This window comes from Phlebotomus papatasi, chromosome 1 (assembly GCF_024763615.1).
Source record: "Phlebotomus papatasi isolate M1 chromosome 1, Ppap_2.1, whole genome shotgun sequence".
Taxonomy (NCBI): Eukaryota; Metazoa; Arthropoda; class Insecta; order Diptera; family Psychodidae; genus Phlebotomus; species Phlebotomus papatasi.
The window spans coordinates 7,522,410-7,545,273 of NC_077222.1; the positions used below are offsets into that span (position 1 = coordinate 7,522,410).

Genomic DNA, 22,864 nt, shown 5'->3' on the forward strand with positions numbered 1-22,864 from the left:
TTGTGGGATATAAGACTTAAAAATCATAAAGAATTTAAGAAAAATATACCATTTCTGAATTAAAATGCTCCATCGGTTAGTTAATCATCCTAGGGAAAAACCATGGAAAGCCTGTGGAAAGATAGTGGAATTTTAAATAGGATTTATCCAATTATCCCGCGGACGATTCACGTTTGATTTTTCATATAAATGTTCCACGGAGCTCCGCGGAATTTAACTCTGGAATTCCAGTGGATCGTATTTGAAATTCCATGGAGAACTATGATTCCAATGGAATTTCCGACTCCAAATTCCATGGAATTTTAGCGTCAAATTCCGCGGATTATTGCAATTTGGACGCTAGTTTTCCACTGGAATTTCCGCGGAATTTTGCTATGGGGATGTGTTCATCGCATTCACTATTCCCAGTTTCTATTTTTAGCACCAGATGTCACTACTTTCGCACAAATAAGGACTTGTTAAGGACTTATTTTGTACACTTGGACTAAGCTATTATTTAAGAACATGGATAATGTTTATTAATATTATGCAAATTATTTTGGAGCAATCGTGAACTGTACTTAACAAAAAAAATTCATAACAAATATTATAAATTTTTCTTATTTAACCAAGTCGTTATGTGTAAATATTTATCAACTTTCACACTTAATAAATTTAAAGGGAACCCAAAAATAATTGAAAACATTCTGTGGAAATTCTTTATCTTTTGATGTTCCCCTTTATAAGAATTTTTTTTTCCCAAATAAAATACCAAAAGTCCACAAAATATCTGACAATCGCGTACACTTCCCCAACTTCTCAAAGTTGTATTATAAAAAAGAAAACAGACTAAAACGAAATGTTTCTGCTCTTTCTCTGTAGATTATGCTCCCTGACAATAACACGCTTGTCACTTCTGTCACCGCTTCCGGTGGATTTGTCCTCCGTGTCTCTTGCTGTGAAGATGCAAAGCTCAAAGAGGACACTGAGATCTCATGAGATTCCCGTGCCACAGTCAGTTCTGACGGCAAATGCCAGCGGTGCTGTCCTCAATAGTCCGCCCCTTCTGGAGACGGAGTTAGACTTGAATTTTAGTCTTCAGTATCCGCATTTTATCAAGCGTGACGGCAATCGTTTGTTGATTTTGCTCCAACGCCGGAAGAAGTACAAGACACGCACAATTTTGGGCTACAAGACCCTAGCCGAAGGCATGATCCGCATGGATGCTGTCCTGCAGAAATCCATGGACATGACGGTGGAATTGAGTGCTACGGGAAAGGGCAGCCGACCGGGTGTTACTCTTGCGACGCTCAGGGCTGAGCGGGTTTCTTCCATTCCTGTTGATCATGACAATAAGAATAATAATAGTGTACTGCTGACGGGTGAGTACTAAAACGATTTTAAATAGAATTTTTGCAACGTTTTTATGGAATGATTGCATTAATACGAAATAATTAATTTTTGTTGTATTATTTATAAAGAAATTGTCGTAAATCAGGTTCTACTGAAACGATTTTAATTATTTGTGCCTTATTAGAAAGGTCTTAAGAAGTTTAACAATTCTCTAGTAAAGATAATTTTATTAAACAAATACTAGAGGCACTATTTCAGTGAATATGTACTAAAATTTTATGAAATCATGCGCGATACTTTAACATTTTACAGACGCCTTTATTAATATTATTTTGTTACAAAAATTCATTAAAAAAATTGAGCATTTAAATAAAAAAAAGTTTACATTTTTGATAATCTTTTTCTACTGAAGCTGTATTTCTTCATTTTAGTACTAAAATTTTAGAAATTATTTTTTTTTAATCTTCCATTCTATCTTCAAGAAGACATTTCTTGTCTCACATTTCTCTTTATAAGCTGGACTAATTTTTTAGAACATGTGCTAAATTTAGTACAAGTAACACCTACTTAATAATTAAGTATTATTTGTTATGCAATGCGTCAAAATTATTATTATTTACTTGAATTTTCTTTCTATTGTCATTCATTTATTTACTTTGAATTTTCCTGATATTTCATAATAAAAGTTAGGTTTTTTTTTAACTGACCAAAAAATGAGTACAAGATTTTATATTCTTAATCGTTTAATTACTTTTTTTTTTATAAAGTTCACGATTTCTGTTTGTTCTAAACCTCATTTGTGTTGTTAAAATCGTTATTCTAATTCCTTATTCATTTTATTTTGTTAAGAAAATTTACAAAACGCAAATCGAGCACTCAAATAAAAAAAATACATTTTTGATAATCTTTTTCTACTGAAGCTATATTCCGTTTTAGTACTAAAATTTTAGAAATTATTTTTTTTCAATCTTTCATTCTATTTTCAAGAAGACATTTCTTGTCTCACATATCTCTTTATAAGCTGGACTAATTTTTTAGAACACGTGCTCAATTTAGTACAAGTGACGTCTACTTAATAATTAAGTATTAATTGTTATGCAATATGTCAAGATTAATTATTATTTACTTAAAATTTCTTTCTATTGTCATTTATTTATTAACTTTGAGTTTTCCTGATATTTCGTACTAAAAGTTAGGGGTTTTTAGCTTATTAAAAAATTAGTACAAGATTTTATATTCTTAATCATTTAATTTTTTTTAAAATCAAGTTTGCGATGTCTATTTGATCTAAACCTTATTTGTGTTGTTAAAATCGTTATTATAGTTCCCTTTCTTTTTAGTACAGAATACAATGCTTTATAATGTAGAGAATACAATATTTTATATTTTTAACGTTAAATTACTTTTTTTTTTATCAAGCATGTGATTTCTATTTGTTCTAGACCTCAATCATGTTGCAAAAAATTATCCTTATAGTCCCTTTTCTTTTTAGTACAGAGTTCTATTTCAGAAAAAAATGTGCAGAGTACTGTATTTTATATTCTTAATCGTTTAATAACTTTCCTTTATCAATCGCGAGGTTTCTATTCGCTCTAAACCTAATTTAAGTTGCTAGAATTATCGTTGTAGCTCCTTTACTTTTTAGTACAAAATTCCATTCCATAAAATATTGTATAAATTACAATATTTTATGTTCATAATCGTTCTATCACATTTTTTATCAAGTACGCGATTTGTATTTGCTCATGGTGTAAAAATTATCGTTATAGTTTTTTTTTCTTAATTTTTAGTACAGATTTAAATTGATACTTAGAAACGAATAATGACAATTAAAATGTGCAAAGTGCGTAATAGTGCATTTTTATAAGCCTGAGTTGTATTATTGATAAAAACGTGTTATTACAGACTTGTATTAAATTTCAGACATGTTCTAAAAAATAACACAAATATTAGCACAAATTAGTATAAACAAAATCGGATAAGAGATTCAGTAAAGATATTGAGCATATTAATTTTTATGTCGGTGTTCTTTAATTATGAAATTTTCAAAGGTCTTTAATGTAGTAGCTCCATTGGAGATTTTTTTCAGGCTGTCATTTCATAAAAGCGCTGCTTCTCTTCTGCCAATTTTCTTCATGAGAGAGTGCCATAATTGGCTGTTTCTTGCCTATTTTTTTCCCACCAGATCGTGTGAATGAATACTCAGACGAGGATGAGGAGGGTGAATTCAGTTCAGGTGAGGAGAATGACGATCCGGGAGATGGGGTTCTCAGCGGATACGACGCGAAGCGCGGATATGCCAAGAGGGGAAGCAATTACAGAAAATTGGAGAGATCGGAAAATGATGCTGAAACTGAAGATGCACCCATAGGTCAAAATCCCGGTGATAGTGACAGTGAATTTGAAAATCTTGGCAAGGATAAAGGAAATCGTGCCAAAATGAGTCGAGTAAGTTATTCATGAGAATTGCCATATTTTTTTTTAACCCCACAATCTATCTCTCTTTGTGTCTATCTCTCTATGCTTATTTGCGCAAGAATAAAAAAAGAAGCTTTTCTCGAAAAATAAATTTAAAAAAAAGAACATCAGAATTGGAGTTGGAAGAATAACAATTTGCAATAAAAAAAAGCTTATCGTAATTTTATCAAATTATCTCCTGAGTTATGCCTTTGTTTTATTTCTCTTTCTTTTCTTTCTATTTTTTTGTGTATTTTAAGAAATTATTTTTAAATGAAAAACTCCAAAAATATGCCCGGATGGACTTTTTTCGGCCGTCTGCCGTGAAAGCACCGCATTTTGAGCAGACTGGCAGCTTTCCGGATCCCACAGAGAAGATTTTAATGGTGATTTCCATTAGTTAAATGTAAATTATATGGTTAATATTTTCTGTGATGTTTTCACAACACAAATGTGGTGACCACTTGTGAAAACCTTTGGTTTATCAAAAAAAAAAAAAAATGAATGATGTTCTAAATTATTGCAGCAAAAAAAAATTAATGAAAAGAAAATATTCAATTTCGCACTAATAATGCAACTTTCCACTCAATATTTCACCATTTCTTTTTTTTGGAAATATTTTATTTTACAGCAAGATGCAACTTTGAGGTTTATTTTATAAAATAAATCAGAGATCGAACTTAAAGAAATTAATGAAAAGGGGTTAAGTTAGAATGAGGATCCTTTAAAAAATCGGTTACGATCAGCTCAATGAATGTTTGATTGACAGGTATTTTAAAATTTGAGGTTATTTTTGCCCTAACCTCAAAAATTGGAGAAAATATATCAAGGTGTTAAAATACGAAATCACCCATAAATGCGACTTTTTCTTAACTGAATATTCTCTTTTAATCTCAAATGTCAAGGATGTTTGTGTTAAAAATTTTAATACTTATATCCAGAATATTTTTTTGTCTCTATATTGCCAAGTACATGCCAAGGGATAATTCATTTCGGGGAACTAGCCAGTTTGGCTAGGGAACGCACATAGAAACCGGGGAACCCACAGGAAACTCGGGTGTCTTATACATTTTGTCAGGAAATTCACAGGGAACCTGAGGGGCCCATGTTTTTTTTTTTCCAGAGAACTCGGGGGGCCCATGTATGTTGTCAAGGGCCCCGGGGAACTCATATAATTTTTCAGGGAACTTGGGATACCCATATAATTTTCCAGGGAACTCCCGGAGAATCCGGAGAACCCATATATAGGGTAAATGTCCTAATTCAAAACCATTTCCAGACGCTTTAACTTTGACAGAAGATTCAAGACATTAAGTTCATATTTTTTCTGAAGAGAATTACATAAATTTGCTCCTTGACTCTTCTAGAATGTTACTGTTTAGTGAAAATTCTTTAGATATAATTTAAAAACTTCTTAAACACGAGAAAAATACGCGAGCGTAAAATACTTCTATTGGAAACATATTAATCTAAATGGAGACAAGGAGAATTTCTAATTGGAGACAAACAGTATAAGTGAAATCGCGACGAAAGGCTTCCAAAACCTTTTTGAGTTGCTCCTGAGTGCAGGATTTGTTCTTATTCCTGGTTTTTCTTCCTTCTCATCTAAAATAAAAAGAAAATCTGTCCAAAAAAAAAAAATATTTCCGGGGTTTCCTATTGAAGCATTTGCAGACACTTCAGAAAAACCCTTTTTGTTCATGAAGATTAGCACTTAATTTAACTAAAATTAGCAAGAAATATGACATAAATCTTAAACAAAACGAATAAACAACAGTCACTTCATTGGGTTTTTCATTGGAAAATATGGTCGATCGATGAAAAATTCGATTTTGAAAAGATACACTTTCAATTTTTCTGAGAAATTAACAAATTAAAATATATAAATATGAATGAATTTTCGCTTTATTTAGAGCAAAATTAACTAAATAATGAAACTGTGGTATAGAAAATATTTTAATATAATTTAGTACTGTATTTATCGTGAAAACAGTGACGTTTCCATTTGGAGTAGCTAAAAATTTCCATTTTGAGCAGGTTTTGAATTAGCTTAATTTACCATAGTCTTTCACGGATCCCAATGAACCCATATATTTAGTTTCTTAGGGAATCCGGGGAATCTATACAGTTTTCAGGCAACCCGGGAAACTTATACATTTTTCAGGGAACTCTTGGGGACCCCGGGGAAGTCATACATTTTTCAAGGAACTCACAGAGAACCCATATAATTTTCCACAGATCCCGGGGTACCCATGTAGTTTTTCAGGGTACCCATACATTTTTCCAGGAACTTGCGGGGAACTCGAACCACTCAAATTGCTTAATTTGTAGCCCAAAAAAAGTTTTGTTTTTAGGTTAGGCAGAACATAACCTCAAAGGCCCAATTAGTTACCTTATGATTGAATACAGTAAATTAAATTTTTATTAAGAAAACGTTTAAGAAATTACCTTAACCTTGACAGAATAAAAGAATGATGCTCTAACCTAACATAACCTAAAAAAATTAAGACAGCAATTATCCACTGAACTTTGCAGTCCGGGTGAAATTTTTGTTGTAAAGTTGTTCATTCGAAAACCTGAAAATTCATTAAAATATATTTCTTGGGTGAGAATTCAGATTGAAATAGTAGACTTATTTTTTAAAGGTTATGTTAATAATCTTGTGAAATATAACATAACCTAGAAGGAGGATTTTTTTATTTAATTACAAAATCTCTTTTACCAAATCAGATCTATAGATTTTGAAAGTGATTGAACAGAATTCTGTTCGCTTGGTACGTAATCCCAAGAATTGTGTTTATGCACAGAGAGCGACAATCAGAACAAGTGATTCCCAACCACAATTTTAACCCAAGTAGAGACCGGAAAAAATCCTGTCTCCACCCGGGATCGAACTGGGGTCTTTTCGCTGTCTATAGATCTATAGATGTTCTGGGAATTATAAAAAAAAACATGTTTGGAGGTTAGGTCATTGCTCATTATTTTCTCATTTTCTAAAAAAAAAGAACTTCTTTAAAATATTCTGAAAGTTATTAACAATTCTAACATCAAGAGGTTATAAATTTTATATCTCTTAATTTATTTATCAATTTTTGTGTTTTCGGCATTCAAATGATCGGAAATTGAGGTTATGTCTAACATAACCTCACACTCCAAACTTGCCTTTTCATTAAATAACTAGAATGAGGTCAAATAGAAATTTTCTTTGAAGAACCATTCCAGAATATATTTTATGAAATAATTCTGCAAATGTTGCATCGACTTTTGAATTTCTTTTCATTTTAAAATTCAACATTTGTTTAGTGTTTCAAAAAGATCTTATTTCGTCATTGCAAAATGCATAAAGAAAATCTCTCACAGCAACTTTCTCTGCACAAAAAAAATTCTTGCAGCAGCGGAACTTTAAGCAGAAAATTGTGGCTCTTCTGAAGCGCTTTAAAGTTCCTGAAGAATTGGATGGTGGAGTGTCACGGCATTCAGGACGTGGAGAACGTGTACTGGATGCACTGTATCAGGAACTGGAGTCACTGTCGTGTGGTGAGGGTGATGAATCTGGCCCCGACATGGATACCGTGTCTGTGGGATCAACACCAAAACCATCCCTCAGACCGTTTTTCACAAATTCGAGAACAATGCTTCATGAAAATTTGATGGGTAAGTTCATTTGTTTTGTGTTTTTGTTCTTTATCAAAGAAAAAAGGTGTCTTCCTCTGGGCTTTCCCTTTTTACCTTCTTGTGCCCCCACACAAAATTACCAAGTAATTTCCCCAAGTATATTAGATGACACGTGCTCGTTTTTATTCCTCCTTACGCAAGCATAATACAATTTCACAATTTAATTGTGTTACTAGAAAGAAAAACAGAGTTGGAAAGAAATTTAAATTATTTATAAAACGGATTGAGGATTAATAAAATCAGATTTAGGGATTGAAACACCGTGTTTGGTAAGACTGAAAATAGAAAAAAAGCCAGGATATGAACTAGCTACATCGAAAACAGTAATTTTGTTTTCCAAATATCTTAACCTCACATTTCTCTCACGATTCCTTCTTGAAGTTTTTAATGTTGAAATTTCTTGTGTATTAAATATTTGTAGTGATAGAAAATCAAGGAAGACAGGCGAAATCAGTTTATTAAATTTTTAATTTAGATAAAAACTACATTAGTTTTTTGAGGTTAGAACTATCATAACCTCACATTTCAAAACAAACTTTTGGTCAATTTACAAGGAAAAGAAAATGCGTACAGTCGTTGATAAATTTTTTTCCGTCAAGACGGTACTTTTTGCAAGTTTTGTTAATTCTGAGATATTGACTACTGATCTTTGATGGCCCCTCCTTATGTAAGTTTTGAAATTTTGAAGAAATTAAGAGCATATTTCGTACATAATGTCAAGAATTTTTATCGATAATGCCTCTTTTCTACCTCCACAATGCACCTTTCCCAGCCAACACATTAAGTACTTATTAAGCATTTAATAAGTTCTTAAATAAAAATGAGACAAACGTTAGCGTTTTGTAGTGAATAATGAAATTAATATGGCATGACTTATCCTTAACACTAAAAGTAAGTACTTAATTAAGAACTTTGTAAAAGATATTAATTAAGTAATTTCATTAAGTACTTAAATAAGGACTTTCAACTAATCAATTTTTAAGCAGTTACCATAATTGTCTATAAGACATTTTTGTTTTAATTTCTCTTAGCCGCCACTCCCGCCACTGCAACTTTGTCATAATCAAAACACTGCCCTATTGAACGAAGATGAACATTTTGTTTGAGGTTTATTTGATCGTGCCTAGAACAACAAAATCGCTAAGAAAAAGAAAGCTGAGTCTGGTAAAGTCAGACTTCCTACACACGAGATTTTGACATCCTTTGAGACACCCTTTGGTCCCTGATTATGCACTGGTGGAACAGATAGAGGATTTATAGGAATTTAGAAATCTGTTAGGTAGCTGACACTTCAAAATCACGAGCTAATGAAAATTTTTGACAAAATAATTAAGTCGTTTTATGCAATTAACTTTCCCAGATAGCAAAATGGAGGGCCCAACAAAAAAGATTCAATAGAATTTAATGCACTTGTGAGCAAATTACAGATTTCAAGCTTCTGGAGGGCTTTCATATAAAGTTGCCAAAACAAAATTGACTTCATAGATTTCACTAATTTTTATTTTTAATATATTTATTACTAAATCATTAAAAATTTAGTGAATTAAAACATATGTTTCATTATATTTATAGGTTATGTTTTTCTGACATGACATAGATCCATCTCGCCCAAAAATTTCCTTAATTAAGAACTTTTTAAGGACTTATTAAGGAATTATTTTCTGGACATGGACTATGCTTTAAAACACACAGAGAGAAGATTGTTTTATAACCCCCTTAAACAATATCGCGGAATATGCCTTTCTTGTACAATCTCAATAACATTGCACACGAAATATTCTAAATTAAACAATTTTTAAAATATGGTTATTTATAATAAGCTATAATAATTACAAAGTAGGATTAAGGATATTCAAGTCTAAGATAATTTATGAAAACATCTAGCTAAATCATACAACATTTTTTTTTTAATTCTTCTGGTTAGCGAGTTTATATTTTCAAATGAGTACTCGAAAAAAAAAAACATCTCGACCGAAGTATATCTTTAACAGGTTACAGAAGTTTTCATACCTCCTTTTTGGGGAAGTTTCCTCAAGATTTCCCCAAGAAGTCTTGAGGGAACTTCAGAAATGATAGAAGATTTTTCGGTGATCGCCAGTAGGAATGAAGTCAATTCAAAAGCTCTCTTAAAATGTATAAAAAATACCCTTATAGTCACTGAAGAAGGTCCATATTTGGATCGAAAGCTCTAGGGAAGATCCAAAAAGTGTTTTTAATCTTGAGCTGACTTCATTTCCACTGGCGATCACCGGAAAATCTTCAATCATACATTAACCACGCCAGTCAAAACTTCCAATAGAAAACTTAAGAAAATTGGAAAAAAACTAAGGAAATATTCCTATGCAAATCATCGGAGACCTTCTCAAGAAATTTCTATAGCTTACAAGGACATTTCTATACTGATTCCACTGGAATTCCTATTGTAGAAAATGTTTATACAATACTAAACGAATATACTACGAAGTCAACAAAAAATGTTCTGTAGGAAACCCAAGGGAATTTTTCTGGAAATCACCAAAGAAATTTTCATAAGAAATCATCAAAAGTTCTCTAGGATATAACCGATTTTTCTGAAACTGAAAATTCCTTTGGAAAATATTTGTGTTCTCCATAGGAAATTTCTACTTCTAAGCGAGGTAATTTCTCCAGTGATTTCATCTGTACTACTGTACTCCCATGTGTGGAATCTTCGGGGATTTTTAGGACAAAATTCCATCCACGAATAACGAAATTTCTGTTGAAAATCCTAAGGAATTTCAGAGAAAACAATCAATGGAAAACTCTCACGGAATTTCCTGGGAATTCTAATTACAAAAAATCGAACGGAATTTTCTGTATGTCGTTGGGAAATTTCCATATTCCAGTAAAGTAATTTCTTCAGTTATTCCCTTATAATTTCCAATAAGGGAATAATTGCAGATATTTAGGGGAAAATTGACTACAGAAATATTGACATTTCTGTGGCAAATCCAAAGAAACGTTAGAGGAAATAATCAACAGAAATTTCTCTAGGAATTCTCTGGGAATTCCCTAAAAAACTAATGAATTTTCCAAGACTGAAAATTCATTAAGAATTCCTTTGTTACAGTAGAGTCTCGCTATAGTCCATATTTGGTTCCAGATTTGACACTTGGGTCGCACTATAGTCCATGTCATTTTTTTTTAAATTATCAACGACTTTTAGTATTGAAATTGTTTGACGGCTTCCACTTTCTTTGCGATTGTGGTACTTGTTCTCGCTCTCTTCATTATGGATCACAATTATCACAACTACTCAATAAAGTTTGCCATAAATATTAAAATAATTATGAAAAAATTTCATGTCGCGTACTAAAAAACATAAGCTAACTTTTGAAATCAACGGTCGATAAAGTGTGGACTATAGAGCGATGGCTTATAGCTGGACTCTACTGTATTTTCTTGAGAAATTTCCACAGCTCTTTTGGTGATATTTTCCTAAAGAATAAATAGGAAATTTCTTCTGGGATGCTTTTTTAATGCGGCGAATTCATCCATAAAGCGAATGATACTTCACTGTTGGAAAGCGCGTTTGCCACTGTAATAAAACTCAAAATTCAGGAAAAAATGGTGAAAATACTCGTATATTCACCAAAACGGGAATACTCATTATTCACCAGTTCTCTGGTCTGTACTCACCAGTTATTATCCCCTTGAACACCGGTCTAAAGTTATGTTTTGCTCTGAAAAGTGAGAAAATGTGGTTTTTTCTGATCACTAATTTTAGACCTCGTCCTGAAAGGGTTAATTTCCAAGTATATTGACTTGAATGCGAAGTTTTACACTTAAGTTTATAATTCGGGAGGGCAACGCGTATGGCTTTGCCTTATGTACCAAGTGAGTATTGTTTTAAGTAAGACGACAATAATAGGACCTAATTTTGCTTTTCTATCGTCTTTCTTCTATCAATTAAAAATAAGTTCTGAATTTTAAAACACAATAAATTTCAATCTAACCTGGGAAATTCAATTAGGAAGCGGACTACGCAAAAAAATAGTTTTTATCTTTTGAGGTTGTACTAAACACGTGTTCCAAATTAAAAAAAAATATATGTAGTAAATTATTTTCATAATCAATCTATGAATTTGTGTTCTTTCCAACTCTGTTGTGATAAGTTTAGAAGTAAATTGAAGTTGAAGAGGTGAATTATGAAGAATGAGAATCTGTTGATTTCTCAGGATCTAACACATGGGTCGTTTATTTAGGGTTAGCAGAGAGGATTAAATATAGAAATATTAATTTTTTCTTCAAGGGCAAAGTTGAGATCCTTTGAGCTAAATTTAAAGTAAATATAAAAAGAAAAAATTAAGATCGTACAAAATGAAGAGAAAATAAAAACATATAACTTTTTGATGAAAAAAAAAGAAATAGAGGAATGTTGCATGCTATATCAACTATTCCGAAAAGTTAATTTTATTTTTCTTCCCATATCGCTGAGTTCGTGTTGTTGTTTTTCTTTTTTTTTTTTTTGTTGTTACAGAAATTCTTGTATGTTGGGTGATACAAGCATAGAGAAAAATGACAGATTTTGTTTTTGTATTTTAAAAGTTGTGTTAAAAAAAAACTTCATTATGTAATCCAATTGTGTTTTGTCTTAATTTGTAAGCGCACTCGCCTGCATGCATTACATTTGTTAATTAAGGATTCGAGCGTGTGTGTTTGTGTTTGTGTGCGTGAGTGTGTTTGTGAGAGAAAATTATGAATGGGATTTTCCTTTAGAGAAAGAATGTAGAATAAATTTGTGGTATACTTTAAATAACATGAATTGATGATAAATTATGAGTTTACGTGCATGGCTTGATAATTCTTTTTGCAGGCGACATTAATAGTGATGTGAAGATTCCAGTGGAGAAGAGGGACTCCTTCAATGCCCCATCATTACCACTCGATAAGAAAAATTCAATTCCAGGAGCAGGTCTGTTTTTCTTTGTTCCTCCAAAAAACAAAAAAAAAAAAACCAAAAAAATAATGACTCCAAGACACAAATTCTATTTAGAACTATTTTGATATTGAGCAAAAAAATAAGTTTTAATGCATTTTACTTGGTGTTTTTTATTCAAATTTTTGAATTTTATGACAAATTTTTCCATGTGGCTTTCGCTTTTGACTTACACGTTTATCTCTATTTACTTCCTATTCTTACATTTTTTGTTTTTATTTCTAAATATTCTCTCTTTTTCTTTTGAAAATCTCTGCATACAAGAAAAATATATATAAATAAGAGCAAAGACGAAAGATGTAAAGAAAAAAAAAGTTGTAGTGAATATCTTCTTGAATATCTCTTCTAGTTGAATTTCCTTTCCTTCGAGATTCTCAATAATGATATATTCTCTTTCCTTATGTAATATCTCTCTATGTATTTTGAATAAATGCAAAAAAAGGGGAGATTGTTAGTCATGTGCCTAACCGGAAGCATTATTTCTCTTCTTCTCTCCATGCTTCCGGTGATTTTTGCACGTTGTCAATGCAACAGCAGAAAGGAGTGGAGACTGGCGAAATGATAGTTCAGGCAATGAAGGTGGTGCAGGAAATACAGATCCCGAAGCACCAAATTCCGATCCTCAGAATACAGGTTCGCCCCCGAGGAGTGGGGACAAGGAGAGTGCTCAGGATAGGCGGAGTCGTCTCTTCAGAGCTGCCAGTGCTCAACCATCGAGCTCCAAGAAGAAGCACTCTCTGAGTCTGGGCTCAGACAGTCAGCCAAAATCTGCTCTGGATGCCTGTCTGTCGCCAACAAATGTGGAACCCAGAAAGTCCCTGCTAGATCAAGTGGCAAGGACTTTTGCCACTGATGAGGCCATTTTGCCGGATGTAGTGTCTCTGGTGGGACCTCCGGAGCTGCATCATGTGGCACTGTCTTCCCGCTTGGCTCCCCTCCTGGCGGCTTCCTTCAGGCCAACCTTTGCACCCCACAACACAGCCGAAGTGAGGGCAGTTCTGCAGGCACTGATGAACAAAATCCAGAAGTACTGCAACTCCACAGCAAAACCTCCTACAACTATCAAGGTTTGTGATTTTCCTTCATTGAGAAAAAACGGCGTGCGATTAACTTTTTTTCCTCATAAATTTAACACTTTTTTAATGTTAATTTTACACCTTTTTAAGGGTAATATTAACATGAAAAAGGGTAACTTTAACCCCAAATACACCTAAAAAGGGTAATATTTACACCGATTTCGGATTAATTCTGCAGGGAATAAACATTTCCGGAATGTTATTTTAATATTTTCGGATTTCTCTCAGTGTTTGTATTATGCAAAATTCCTACTGATCCGATTTTCACCCTTTCTCATCTACCTAAAACGTGTGAATCCGATTTTGTTAAAAGTTTGTCAAAATATGTCCTACAAACTTCTGACAAACTTTTAACAAAATAACTACTCAGAATAAATAAACTTCTTTTCAGAATAAATAAACTGAAAAAAAAAACAATTGTATAGGGTAAATGTCCTAATTCAAAACCATTTTTAGACGCTTTAATTTTGACAGAAGATTCAACGCATTGAGTTCATATTTTTCTGAAGAGAATTACATAAATTTGCTCCTTGACTCTTCTAGAATGTTACTGTTTAGTGAAAATTCTTTAAATATAATTTGAAAACTTCCTAAATACAAGAAAAATACGCAAGCGTAAAATGCTGCTATTGGAAACAAATTAATCTAAATGGAGACAAGGGAAAGTTTCTAATTGCAGACAAACAGTGTAAGTGAAAGCGCGACGAAAGGTTTGCAAAACCTTGTTGAGTTGCTCTTGAGTGCAGGATTTGTTCTTATTCCTGGTATTTTCTCCTTTTCTATCTAAAACAATAAAAAAAGCTCTGCAAAAAAATTATATTTCCGGGATTTCCTATTGAAGCATTTACAGACACTTCAGAAAAACTCTTTTTGTTCACGAAATAGGTAATTATTTCATTTAAAAACTTCACGTACCGTTAAAAATAAAGATTAGCACTTAATTTAACTAAAATTAGCCAGAAATATAACATAAAAGTTAAACAAAACGAATAAACAACAGTTACCTTATTGGAAAACATGGTCGATCGATGAAAAATTCAATGGTGAAAAGGTACACTTTTAATTTTTCTGAGAAATTAACAAATTAATATTTGTGAATATGAATGGATTTTCGTTTTATTTGGAGCAAAATTAACTAAATAATGAAACTGTGGTATAGAAAATATATAAATATAGTAATTTAGTACTGTATTTATTATGAATTCAATGACGTTTCCATTTGGAGTAGCTAAATATTTCCATTTGGAGCAGGTTTTGAATTAGCTTAATTTACCCTATGGATGTTTAAAATTTGTCAAAAAACGTCCAACAAACTTTTGACAAAATAACTCCTCTCTGTTTTAGCTCGAGCAGTAAAATGACAAACCCTTCTTTTGAGAATAAATAACCTGAAAAAACAATTGCATATGGATTTTGTTAAAAGTTTGTCATAAAACGTTTGACAAACTTTTAACTAAAAAGTGTCAAACCCTTCTTTTCAGAATAAATAACCTGAAAAAGAACAATTGCATATGGATTTTGTAAAAAGTTTGTCAAAACACTTCCAACAAATGTTTGACAAACTTTTAACAAACAATGACAAACCTTTTTTTCAGAGTAAATAAATTAGAAAAATACCAATTATATCTAGTTTTTATCTCCACTGAAATTAGTTTCGTTAATCGGACAAATAGGGTTTGTTCAAATTTTGTCAAATGGAGGTTTTTACCAATTTGACGATACATTTTGTCACATTTTACATCATTTTGACAAACTTTTCTTGTTAATTTGCCAAGATTTTTTTTCAGAGCCAGTTATTTATTCTGTAAATAAATGTTTGTCATTTTTTTGTTAAAAGTTTGTCAAAAATTTGTTAAATGTTTTTTTTTTTTACAAACTATTAACAAACAAAATGTAGTTGGCTTCAAATTTGTATTATTCGTGAAATAATACTAATTTTATATTAAAAAAAATATCAAGGATTTGGATGGAGTGATAGAAAAGTGGTATATGGGTGAAATGTAGACCAGAATATTCTCTATATAATTTTGCCTGAAATAGATCTAATCGATTAATAATGGCAAAAAACAAACGATCAGTAAAAAATTCTAAATGGACAGTAAAAAATTAAAAAAGAGCAGTAAAATATCTAATTATGGTCAGTAAAAAACTAAAATCTTTACAAAAATGGGCCTAATTTACATATTTAACATTTAAAATTGTTCCATATAGAGTGAAAAGCCCTTTATTTTCCCTTTGCCAAAATTTGGACGATAATATCACTGTTTCAAATTTTTTGTTACTGATCAATTTTAACTTTTTACTGCTCGTTTATTCAATGCCATTAATAATCAGAGGTCGAGATAATCGAGGTTGTCTGTTTCTGAACTAGTTTTTTCTACCAGAGCGCCCCAAGTGTTCATTTGATGAACTTCAACTATATCAAAGAATTGATGTATTTTGTGACACTTTCCATTTAAAACCCTATTTTAAGTGCCTTGGTCGAGTAGAGGCAGTCAAATTGGCATCTGAGTGATTTCAAAGCGTTATTATGGGAAAAGTCCATTTTTTCACACTTAAACGGCAAAATCGGACAGACGGCGTAGTCTGAGCGGAAAATGATGTATATACTAAATGTAGACACAAATATCCTCTACAATTATGTCGAAGTAATTATGAAAATCGGTGCAGCGACAGATGAGATAATTGAGGTTATGTGATATTGAAATTGGTTTTTCGACTGTAACGCCCCTGGTGTTGGTCCCACGAAGTTCAAAAGTTATAGAAAGTTGTAGCATTTTGTGAAATCTTTCGTTTGAGCCCTCACTCATCAAAATCGGTCATCAATCTCGGCATTTCGCGAGATCTTTCTGAAATGGCTTCACTTTTTAAATTCTGACAATTAGAACTGGAGTTATGGCCATTTTAAGAATTGTTTTGGACCCTTATACATAGCTCGGGTCAGGAGGATCAGGGGACCTTAAATTTGGTTCTGATCGAAAGCTCTAAAGCTCAGTTATAACATACTAAAATTTGAGCCCGATCGGTGCCATAGGAACGAAGCTATTGATAAAACATAAAGGGGTAGCAAAGCGTCCCAGGGTTAGCGAAACACTCGAACTCGTCACTTAGATACTATATCTGAAAAGTACTTTCACATCATTTGCTGTTTATCGGTTGTCAACAGATTTAAACCGGTTTATAAATAATTCAAAGGATCCCATAAAATAATTTTAAGAGTAATAAAATTAATTTTCAAACAAAAATTTCCTATCGGTTCATAACCGGTTTATTATTACCGGTTCAAAACCGTTTTGAACGGATTTATGGATCACTCAAAACACTGCCCAAAATATCTAAAAACTAATGCAATTGAATTTTGAATGAAAATTAGTTATCGGTTATGAACCCGTTCATTACCGGTTCAAAACCGATTGGAACACATTTCGTTTTTGTTGGAAATTTCAGGATCTTTCCAACGAGCCGAAACTGTTGGCCTTGAAAAACCGTTATTAGGAATGATTCAACGGGATTTTCACACACGGTCAATTGTCCGTCTGGGTAATCTCTAAAAAATATACAAAAAATACTGCTCTGTGTAAAAATATATCAAAATTTTTTAATGTTAATTTTACACCTTTTAAGGGTAAAATCAACACGAAAGAAGGGTAACTTTAACCCATAATATACCTAAAAAGTATAATATTTACACCGATTTCGGATCAATACTGCAGGGTAGAATAAACATTTGCGGAATGTTAATTTAACTTTTTCGGATTTCTCTCAGTGTATTTTAGTACCAATGTACTAAAGTACTAAAGATTTTAGTACCAAGGGTTTACTTTGGTAGAGTATTCGCCTAATTTAGCTTTTTGGTAAAGGTGCTGCTCCTGGGCGGCGATTGGCTGCAAGGAGCCGTTTTACGTCACTACGTGGAGCTATTGGGCGTGAGACCGCCTGATTGGGTCAATCACATTCGTTTCTACATTGTTCCTATTGGGAGTAGTGCCATATCGCGGTACCTTAGCGCTGTGGATGCAACGTACGGGGCCATGTTCGGCACGGACGGTTGGCAGCAGCTCTGTGAGCGTGCCATCGGTCCAGATCCTGCCCAATCGAAAATTGACGTGGTCGAAGTGACAAATCGGGTTCAGAGGTATCTTCACAGTGCCGGACCCTGCACACAAATTCCCATCGCCGAAGCCATGGTCAATTACAAGGAGGAGGACTCGTGCCAGATCTTCGTTCCATTTGTCAGTGTAAGTACATTTTTTTCCCATTTTTCAGAAGTATTCAAAATGGCGGACAATTTTTCAGTTTCACAGAGATTATTTTGATATTTTTCCTGATTGAATTATCCGATTTTGGTGAATGAATTATTTTTGCAAAGGTCTTGGAAATATTTATTGAATAATTGTGATATTGGGAATTTATAGATTTCCTGGAAAAACCTTTGTCAATTTGAATTATCGAAGTTATTTGACATGGGATGCAACGATAATAGTTTTTTGGTATTAAATTGCGTGATATATGTAAAAGCCCCGTGGGTAATAATAAAATAACCAATCCTTTCATCATTTATGTCAAAGACCATGAGGAACTCTGTGGTTTTGCACAGACAAATTGGTTTTACCGCAAAAATTCGTGTTATAGAATGCCTCTTTGTGCGATAATAATCATGTAATATTTGCGTAACCTTCTCTATGCAATTGCACTTCCTTCTGTTCACCCAGAGGAAATGCTATTTTAATCAATAAACTGTGTTAAAATTCTTTTTCACAATAAATAAATTTATTGCTTCTTAACATGATTTCAACATGGATGATTTCACCGTCAATAATTTTATATTCAGAATTGGAATGAATTTTCTGTTTTTCAGTCAACGACACGGATTTGCATTTAAAGAAATATTTTTGGAATTGGTTTTTAGAAAATGATTTTTTTTTGGGTTTTTGAATGAAAAGAGAAAAATTTATCGAAAGGTTTCAGAATAAAAAGGTCAGTTAATTGACTTTAAACATCAGTAATTGAATGTTAATTACTTAACCGTGTAATTAACTACAGCTGCCTAAATTGGAAATTTATTGATTTGGGGGAAATATTATTTCTGTGGGGAGACAGTCAGCAGAGGCAATTATGTGTGATGGGAGGTTATTGTTGTTGGTTTGGCAGGATGTGAAATTGGGTTGCCCAGAGGGTCCGCAGGTGTCGTTGGATTTGGACGAGAGTCTGGGCATTGCTGGTCAGCAGATTTCGAGTGCTCTGTCGAGTTCACCGCCGCAGAGTGGACGAATGTCACCGCCAATGCCAACAACTCCGGCCACTCCGTTGCAGCAGCAGGAGAAGGCCGAGAAGTTGGAGAAGTTGGAGAGGCTGGAGAAGATGCAGATGCAGCAGGTGCAAGCTCAACCGGAGTCATTTGAACTGCAGATTGACTATTGGCCAGTGGCAGCTCGATACACGGACAATAAGGAGAAGAAGGAGGACAAAAAGGGGACTGATCAGGGCAAAAACAGTATTAAGAGCACTTTCAGGAATTTGCAGGTGAGATTAGAGATTACAATTTTTTTTCTTTTTGCACTTGAAAAACAGAGTTGATCAGGAGCTAGATGAAACAGCAAAGAAAACATCAATAAAATATTTAAAAATTATTGTTTTTTTTTCAATAAATATTTGTCACTGTCTTATTATAAAAATTTCGTGATGTACAATGAAAAATTAAAAAAAAAATTAGCAAGATAGATGGGGCAGTTAGCCCAGATAAGCTTATGGTAGCTGAGATTCTTTACAGGCAACCTAGGAATGCTTCAACGGAACGGAACTGTTCTCAGAGGTTGAAAACGAGAAAAAAGAGTCGACGCGATTCTTTAGTTTTCGAAATATTCGACATTGAATTTTCGAAAATTGATATTTCGATTAACCCGTCCTTAACGCTTTTTTCTGATCGAAAATCAATAATAAAAAAGATACTAATAAACAAAATTAATTAAATGTCTTACATCTAGCCTTGGTATATTTTTTGCTTCTATGAACGATAGGAACAAAAATAGCCTAAAAATCTTAGTAATTTTTCTGACGATACCGATGAATGATCATTTTTACTCTAATGAAAAATATTATATATGAGTAGTGTACTTTCTATTCCCAAAAGGGTTTTGCTTAAAAAAGTTTGGAATTATAAAAAATATAAAAGGGCCGATCCATCTCAAGACGACCGAGAAAATCACAAATCGCGGGTTCATGGTCTTAGATGTTTTTGAATTTTACATATGTTAAAGTACACGATAAAATAATATACCCCTATTTTTTTTCGCCCAAAAGAAATTCCTGGCCGGACATTACATGGCGCCAAATATGGCGTCTCGCGCTTCATTCGTCAATTGAGATTTTTGGCAAATATTTCAAAATGCTCTATCTCGCGAACGGTTTGAGATTTCTTCTTACTCTTTTTTTTATTTGAAAGATAATTTTATACTCTTTAAAACGATATACTAATTTTCGTATTATCTGCTCAAGTTTTTTTGTAACCGTCTTTTAAATTTTTTTTTTGAAAAAAATTAAAAATTAATTTTTCTCAAAAACCCCATTCTCAAAAATTTTCATTTTTTTTTACTGTTGATCAGTAACATTGAGTACTACATTCCCTGAAAAAGCGAACTTCCACTTTTTCGCTTATTTAAAAAAAATTCAAATTTTAACAACATTTTCAAAAAAGGAAAAATACCAGTCAAACTCAAAATTTTGAGTTCAATTTTCCAGGGAATACAGTACTCCACAATACTTATAAAGAGTTAAAAAATCAAAAATTTTCGATCTCCCGTTTTTGAAAAAATTATTTTTTTTTATTTTCAAATAAAAATGCCTTTTATGAAACGCTGTGGCAGCATTGTTGTTGATATACCTCTTCTCAACGGCCGGTCGAAAAATCAGTTTTCGACAGATATCATATTCATGATCTCTGAGAATCAAAACGTGTACATGCAAAATTTGAACCCGAACTGGAGAAGTCGAACTTCACCATTATTATAAATTAATTCGTTTTAGCCTAGCCCCAAGCGAAGTGTTTTTTTTTATAAGGAACTGTTTGAAGCCAACTCACAAATTGATCAGAAACTCAGCTTACACTTCTCAGAACCAGACCGCATTTAGACAGATATATAGTATATTTATACCGCATTAGAACGACCAGAGTCTTGTGCACAAGGCACACCTCAATTTTGACATATATCGTGTAACGGTCACGAGTGTAAAAAAATTCCCATACGCATTTGTATATGAAAGTAGGAAATCGGCTTCAATTTTGAAGGCCACTCGCCGGGGACTAGGTTTTAGCCTACCACGATTAGAAGCTGTTAAAAAGGTTATTCAGTGATTTTGAAGGGAATTACAGAGAAACAAGAATATTATGACTCTCGTTGCTTCGTTTTGCCTGTTTTGCTTCATAACAAATATGAAGTGAAAGTTGATGCATGCTAACATTCGAGGAATTTCGAAATTAGAACCGAAAATATTTAAGCCATCTCGCGGAAAAAAACGAGTAGTATCAAGTGTCTTCTTTTTTGTTTACGTAATCGATCACCGAAAGCTTTTTTTCTTTTCTTGAAGAAACTCGGTTGCGAATGTTCAGACTATACAGCTTAAGTGAAGCTCAATCTTACCTCACCTTTTAAAATAACATTGTGCCAAAAAAATGTCAAAATGAGAGATTCAAAAATATTCTAACCTCCAAAAATTCTCAGAATTTATTACATAATGCGGTTTCCAGCAAATAGAAGAAAGCATTCAAAACTGCTATAAAAAATTAAACAAATTATTTTTATATCGCTTTCAAATGCATAAATTGTAATATTTTATAACTGTATTTGACGTTCAAGTAATATCAGAATAATTTGAGGTTAAGTCTAACCCATCTAACCTAACTTATATTTTCTACAATAACTTCTTATAAAAGAATTATATCAAATATGTAACTTTTTAAGTATTAGATCCCCTTCTTTAATTTCGCAAATTGATTAAAACATTGCTAAATTTTGAATGAAAACTAACGCTAAAAATGATATAACCTCAATTGTAATTCAAATAATTATTTCGTCTCTGAAATGAACAAGCTATTAAAATTATTTTCCGATAACTATAAAAATTTTCAAGGTTTTTTACTATAAGTTTGAAGAATAGTTTTTTTTTGGAGGTTATGTTCACCATAACCTCACATTTGAAACTAACCTTTTAAATAAATAGGGAACTAGGCTTATTATTTGTGATTAAAAATTTAATGTAAATACAATTCTTTGCATTTTAGTCTACATTCAATGAGATCTTTTATCTAGAAAGTGATCAACTCTGCGAATATTTATGAGGTGATAAAATGTTGCTAATGATGCAATGATTTCTTTCCATTCCTCCCGGCACAAAAAAAAAACATTGTAGGTTTGGCGACTGCCCCCAAATCCTCAGGCCGGTGAACTTCCCAATGGACTGACGCTCAGCTATTCTACAAAGGAGAAGAAGCAGAAAAGTGCGTAACATGAGAAATCACTCAATTATTCAATGTTCTACAAACCTCTTGTCCTTATCGACAATCTTTCTTATTTTTTTCTCTGCTTTGCACTCACTGTCTCTATCTGATAAATCTTCCAGTAATGCGTTTGGGGAAGAAGAAGGAGAAGGATCGTGATATGGAGAAGGAGCAGAGTGTCGATGGGATTGCGAGGCTCATCTGTTCGCCCAAACCTTCCCATCCTGTGCCATTGCGTGTGTACATTGATGGCACTGAGTGGACGGGTGTGAAATTTTTCCAGCTTTCTTCACTCTGGCAGACGCACGTGAAGAATTTTCCAGTCGGCCTCATTGGTGCTCCACTGGCCCCAGCTGAAACCTAGTCATTTTGCCCCTTCCTCCTCCATGCTTCAGTACTGTGTGTCATTTTTGTGCGAAAGGTAAGAATTATTTAAGGAAAAATTACTAAGGAAGAAACAGTCAATGACAAAATTATTGAGACACTTTGACCAATTTGATGAATTTTGATTTGGAGATATTTAGAAAAGGTAAATTTATCAAAAGGTTTTCTGGAATTAAATGATATTGAAAAGATATTTTTAGAATTTCTCTTTCAGAAAAAGTTTGTGGTGATTTTTGTTAAAAGTTTGTCAAACAGAATTTCTTGCATGTAGAATTCGAAAGATCTTTGCTGATTTTTTAATCAAAACGAGCTTTTGACTGAAAATTTTCAAGTTTATTCAATGGATCGAGGAAAAAGTTTCATTTGACAAACTTTTGACAAAATCCTTACAAACCTTTTGTTTCAAGGAAAAAATTTGGAAGAGATTGAAAAAATAGTCCAATTCCAGAATAACGAAATTTTGTCGATCACTGACTTGACAAAGCTTTT

The 22,864-nt window shown here is 32.8% G+C and overlaps 1 protein-coding gene across 6 annotated transcripts in view; it reads left to right on the forward strand.

The window, feature by feature from the left end:
• Positions 1–22,566, forward strand: part of LOC129798653 (phosphofurin acidic cluster sorting protein 2) — a 77,697-nt gene extending 55,131 nt beyond the window's left edge. Inside the window, exons 2-11 of one of the 6 annotated variants that reach the window (XM_055841912.1) lie at positions 862–1,361; positions 3,518–3,780; positions 4,050–4,175; positions 7,182–7,443; positions 12,299–12,397; positions 12,956–13,488; positions 17,358–17,735; positions 18,649–19,020; positions 21,904–21,991; positions 22,114–22,566. In XM_055841912.1, the coding sequence (XP_055697887.1) occupies positions 862–1,361; positions 3,518–3,780; positions 4,050–4,175; positions 7,182–7,443; positions 12,299–12,397; positions 12,956–13,488; positions 17,358–17,735; positions 18,649–19,020; positions 21,904–21,991; positions 22,114–22,355 (2,863 nt within the window). In that variant the 3' untranslated portion in view covers positions 22,356–22,566. The remainder of the gene's footprint in view (positions 1–861; positions 1,362–3,517; positions 3,781–4,049; positions 4,176–7,181; positions 7,444–12,298; positions 12,398–12,955; positions 13,489–17,357; positions 17,736–18,648; positions 19,021–21,903; positions 21,992–22,113) is intronic. The other 5 variants (XM_055841913.1, XM_055841915.1, XM_055841916.1 and 2 more) reach the window with 5 other exon arrangements.
• Positions 22,567–22,864: the final 298 nt, after the last annotated feature.